This window comes from Ruditapes philippinarum, unplaced genomic scaffold (assembly GCF_026571515.1).
Source record: "Ruditapes philippinarum isolate M1 unplaced genomic scaffold, ASM2657151v2 ctg33_1_1_1_1, whole genome shotgun sequence".
Lineage (NCBI taxonomy): Eukaryota > Metazoa > Mollusca > Bivalvia > Venerida > Veneridae > Ruditapes > Ruditapes philippinarum.
This window is the reverse complement of record NW_026864681.1, coordinates 254,099-258,930: the sequence shown is the minus strand read 5'-3', so window position 1 is coordinate 258,930 and position 4,832 is coordinate 254,099. Positions and strand designations below refer to the sequence as shown.

Here is a 4,832-nt window from a genome sequence, read left to right as displayed (position 1 = left end):
ATCCTTTATGTCAATTATTCAAGCTTTAGGACATTTAGTAACAGAGAAGCAGATATTGCGATACAAGTCAATGTTAACTAAGTGACCCTTCTGGCTGAGGCAGATTTCCACTCGGGTTGCAATTATATTATACCTTTGAAGAGTACCATATGGTGATGCTACATGCCAAATATCTAGACTCTTGGCATTTTTAATTCTAAGAAGAATTTTTCAGATTCCATTCTTTTAATACGCCAATTGAACGTTACTTGTAGCCTTATTCATTGTCAGCGAAAACTTACATTGTATTTTTATTCCTTATTGTATCGTTTAAGAAAATAACAACATGTTATTACACTTTTATCACGATTTATTAATTAAACAGTTTAGTCACAGCAAAACAAAACACATTTTTATGAAAAATAACAATAAATACATAAATATTTGTTTGTTTTTTAAAAATCACATCTATTCAATTTTACATTCATACGACCATACATATTATTTCCATTTATATTTTACAGGCACACAGTCAGTCATTGCACGTTTGGACTGGTTGATAACAGTTCTAATGCAACTGCACGGATATGTATATTATGCTAGTGTAGTATCATAATTGTGCAAAAAACAAAACAACAAGATGAGCAAATTACTGTAATAAATTTGATTATATTAATTAAAATTGACGATATATATACTGTTAACTACAACTCTTCACGATCAGAACTGTTTGCTGTATTTTCATACAAATGTTTCACAATAGGTTGGACAATATCGTCTAGTTCTTTTTTATGTTCCTTGTAATCGTCTGTATCAGCATCTATATTATTATCTAACCAATCAGCTTCAGTATTAAGCGCGTTTTCTATAGCACTTTTATCGTCTGCTGACAACTTTCCGCCAAGTTTATCTGAATCATTAATTTGATTTTTCAACGAATATATATAGCTTTCAAGCTCATTTCGAGCATCTACCTTTTCTTTCAGAAGTTTATCTTCTTCTGCATATTTATCAGCGTCCTTAATCATTCGTTCAATTTCTTCCTCGGATAGTCTATTTTGATTGTTTTCAATGACAATATCGTTTTTCTGTCCCGTTCCTTTGTCTTCAGCGCTCACCCTTAATATACCATTAGCGTCAATCTCAAATGTAACTTCAATTTGTGGAATACCTCTTGGAGCAGGAGGAATACCTGTCAGCTCAAACCTTCCAAGCAGATTATTATTTTTCGTCATGGTTCTTTCACCTGAAATATGAGTAAACTATTTGTATCAATCATGTCTTTTATCAAATCGACATTATAAACAAAATGTGCAAAAACGTTGAAACTTATAAACGTTTCTTAATTTTAACATTTTGACTATATAATGTTGAATACTGGTATATTAAGATAGATTTTACTTAATGTTTCGTATACCTTCAAATACTTGAATAGATACAGCGGGCTGATTGTCTGCAGCTGTTGAAAATATTTGTGACTTTCTGGTCGGCACTGGAGAGTTTCTCTCAATCAGTTTAGTCATCACCCCGCCCATCGTCTCTATACCAAGGGTAAGAGGGTTAACGTTAATAACTATCAAGTTGTCAATGTTGCCATCATCGACGCCGCTTAGAATACCACCTTGAACAGCTGCGCCGTAAGCTACAGATTCGTCAGGATTAATTCCACGGTTTGGTTCCTGTTCAATGATAGAGTATGTCAAAAATTTATATTATTAAGTGTGTATATGCAGCTTATGTGCTTATTATACAATATTACTTAATGATTATCATGATTATTAAAAGAAAAAACAATTGTTATAATGGTGGAAAATGAGTGTGCCTCTTTGCATTCGATTCGATTGCATTCGAACACTGAATATAATTTATAGCATTGAACATTAAACTGTACAAGTATATATCTGGCGAATGTTAGAATGTTTCTTTATTAGTAAATAGATTTACTTTAAGTTTTACCTTTCCAGCGAAGAATTCTTTCACAAGTTGTTGTATTTTTGGAATTCTTGTAGATCCTCCTACTAGAACTATCTCATCTACTTCCGACGGTTTCACATCTCCATCCTTTAGTACTTTCTCTACCGGAGATAACGTGGAACGGAACAACTCCTGTAAATAACACCAATAACAACCATGAATTTCAACAACAGTAAATTTGCATTGTGTCACAGCACAACGCAGACTATGTTATAAAGGTCCAGAGAAAACACATTCAATTTCTTCTTAAATGTGACATTTTATAAAGGTGTATTAATTTCAACAGAAAAAAAGTGTTTTGTAAACTGACTTACGTTATTGAGTTCTTCAAACTTGGCTCTTGTTAGTGTTTCTCGGAAGTCGTTTCCTTCAAAGAGAGACTCAACCTCTATAACTGTCTGGTGAGAAGAGGACAATGCACGTTTTCCTTTCTCTACTTCTCGGCGCAACTTTTGCACTGCACGTAAATCTTTTCGAATATCACGTCCTGTTTTCTTCTTTATCAGCTTGATGTAATAGTCCATTACCGTTTGATCGAAATCTTCTCCGCCTAGATGAGTGTCACCGTTTGTGGCAAGTACCTCGAAAACCCCATTGTCAATGGTAAGTAATGAAACATCAAAGGTGCCGCCTCCAAGATCAAAAACAAGAATATTATGTTCATCTTCACTTCTCTTGTCTAAGCCATAGGCAAGGGCTGCTGCGGTTCTGGAATAAATCCGAGTATATATAAGAGAACAGTTATAAGAGTTTAATATTTAGAAATTCTAAACATGATAAAACCAGAAGAAATACGTAACATAATAAAATAATATTGCCGATAAGAAAAGACGATTGTGTACATATAATCACGATGCAAAAATAAATATTATAAATTGAACGTATTTCAACTAATATTTCATTGAAACGTAAATTGTTATAAATAAAATACACTCACGGTTCATTTAGAATTCTCAATACGTTCAGTCCAGCAATTCTACCGGCATCCTCTGTAGCACGTCTTTGGGCATCATTAAAATACGCAGGCACGGTAACGACCGCATGAGTGACGTTATGTCCGAGGTATGACTCAGCAGTTTTCTTCATCTCTCTCAGAACCATGGCGGAAATCTCTTCCGGTGAAAATATCTTGACGTCAGACCCAGATTTTATCTGTGCATGTGGTTTATTATTTACATTAACGATTTTGAAAGGATAGTACTTCATGTCCCTCTGCACTACCGGGTCGTCCCAGGTCCGTCCTATGAACCGTTTTACATCAAATATAGTATTGGAAGGATTTGACGTTAGTTGATTTTTAGCTGCGTCCCCTATAAGACGTTCTCCGTCTTCAGTAAAAGCGACATAAGACGGTGTTATTCTGTTCCCTTGATCGTTCGCAATGATTTCAACTCCACCTTTTTGGTATACGCCAACACTGTAATATATATATAAGTTTATATATATTTTTCTGTGAAATTAAGAACTACATCTTTACTTATCAATCGAATTTGTCTTCTAGATCTACGTATTTGTTCACTGAGTAATATATATCTATGAAAGTGAATAAGTAAAGTTCCAGGTGCATACCGAGTTAAAGTAAAGAAAAGTGATTTTCTTGAGTCTTTCTTGACAGTGTTAAACAATAAACTGCTTAAACTACATGTACCATGTATATGTCTGATTAAACACCTTATAGAACACTGACCATGAATATGTGGTCCCCAGATCAATTCCTATCACTGTACCGTAATTATCGCCCGAGCTCTCTGCCATTGTACTGAAGGCAGCACCCATAAACAATAACATTTTTAGCATGTTTCTCGCCATTGCTTCCTATCCGGTTTTATATCAATAATACTGGGAAAAAAAACATAATCAAGCAATTTGAAACAAAACAATATTCAACATTAGTAGCAACATCCAAACAACAACAACATGATAATAATAATAATAATAATAATAATAATAATAATAATAATAATAATAATAAAATAAAGGTACAAAATTAATTTCAATGAAACTTGATTAGTTATAAATAAAAGTTTTGTTATAATGAACTTGATTAGTTATAAATAAAAGTTTTGTTATAAATAAAAGTTTTATTATAATGAACTTGATTAGTTATAAATAAAAGTTTTGTTATAATGAACTTGATTAGTTATAAATAAAAGTTTTGTTATAATGAACTTGATTAGTTATAAATAAAAATTTTGTTATAAATAAAAGTTTTGTTATAATGAACTTGATGCCTATACTAGATTACGGTATCATTTTAACAGTGATATGTTCAAATTCTTTGTAAACATGATTAATTATAAATCAACTTTTATTACCTTTTAAGAATTCCAGTAGTACAATATAGCACGAGTGTACGTTCTAACTTGTTTTCTCTGTATTTTAGCAGACGACTTCTCTGTGCAGATCCTCTTACGGTGACATTTATTTTAGTTATATTTTCAAATTAAGTTATGAGCTTATTATTCTCACTGCCCATATTTATACTATAGTCTATATCTAAATGATGCCGTGTTATTTACATTTACACGTGGCTTTTAAGTTTTGTAAACAAAAATATCTATAAATAGATTAGATTATACCAAAATATGAAAGTATACTAGGTTATTTCATCATCCGCTTTTTAGGCCACGTACGCGCTATAAACCGTGAAACACGCTTAGTCCGTGTATAGATAATAGACAGACAGACAGACAGACAGACAGACAGACAGATAACTTTATTTCACTCAGGTATATCAAAGTACACAGCATGAGGTTTAACAATATTTTGTAGCTATAATAGTGTCCGGTATAAAAAGCAGGTCTATAACATGAATGATACAATATAATATTTAATTATACAATAGGTATATATCAGAATTCATCCGATTGTATATAAAA

General features: G+C 32.3%; 1 protein-coding gene across 1 annotated transcript; it reads right to left on the bottom strand.

Moving 5' to 3' along the window:
- Positions 1-328: 328 nt before the first annotated feature.
- LOC132726471 (endoplasmic reticulum chaperone BiP-like) lies at positions 329-4,524 on the bottom strand. Its single transcript, XM_060711786.1, has 7 exons — positions 4,269-4,524; positions 3,641-3,792; positions 2,891-3,370; positions 2,268-2,661; positions 1,936-2,085; positions 1,397-1,658; positions 329-1,225 (listed from the first exon to the last, which is right to left on the bottom strand). Exons 2-7 carry the CDS (start codon positions 3,760-3,762, stop codon positions 684-686), a joined length of 1,950 nt encoding a protein of 649 aa, XP_060567769.1. The 5' UTR covers positions 3,763-3,792; positions 4,269-4,524; the 3' UTR covers positions 329-683.
- Positions 4,525-4,832: the final 308 nt, after the last annotated feature.

What these genes read in the sequence shown, in the direction of transcription:
- LOC132726471 (XM_060711786.1), bottom strand. Translation starts at nt 3,762, where the DNA reads ATGGCGAGAAACATGCTAAAAATGTTATTGTTTATGGGTGCTGCCTTC. An exon ending in CTGGGGACCACATATTCATG is followed by an intron (nt 3,371 to 3,640) that starts GTCAGTGTTCTA and finishes TATATATTACAG; the next exon opens with TGTTGGCGTATACCAAAAAG. An exon ending in AAGAATTCTTCGCTGGAAAG is followed by an intron (nt 1,659 to 1,935) that starts GTAAAACTTAAA and finishes ATCATTGAACAG; the next exon opens with GAACCAAACCGTGGAATTAA.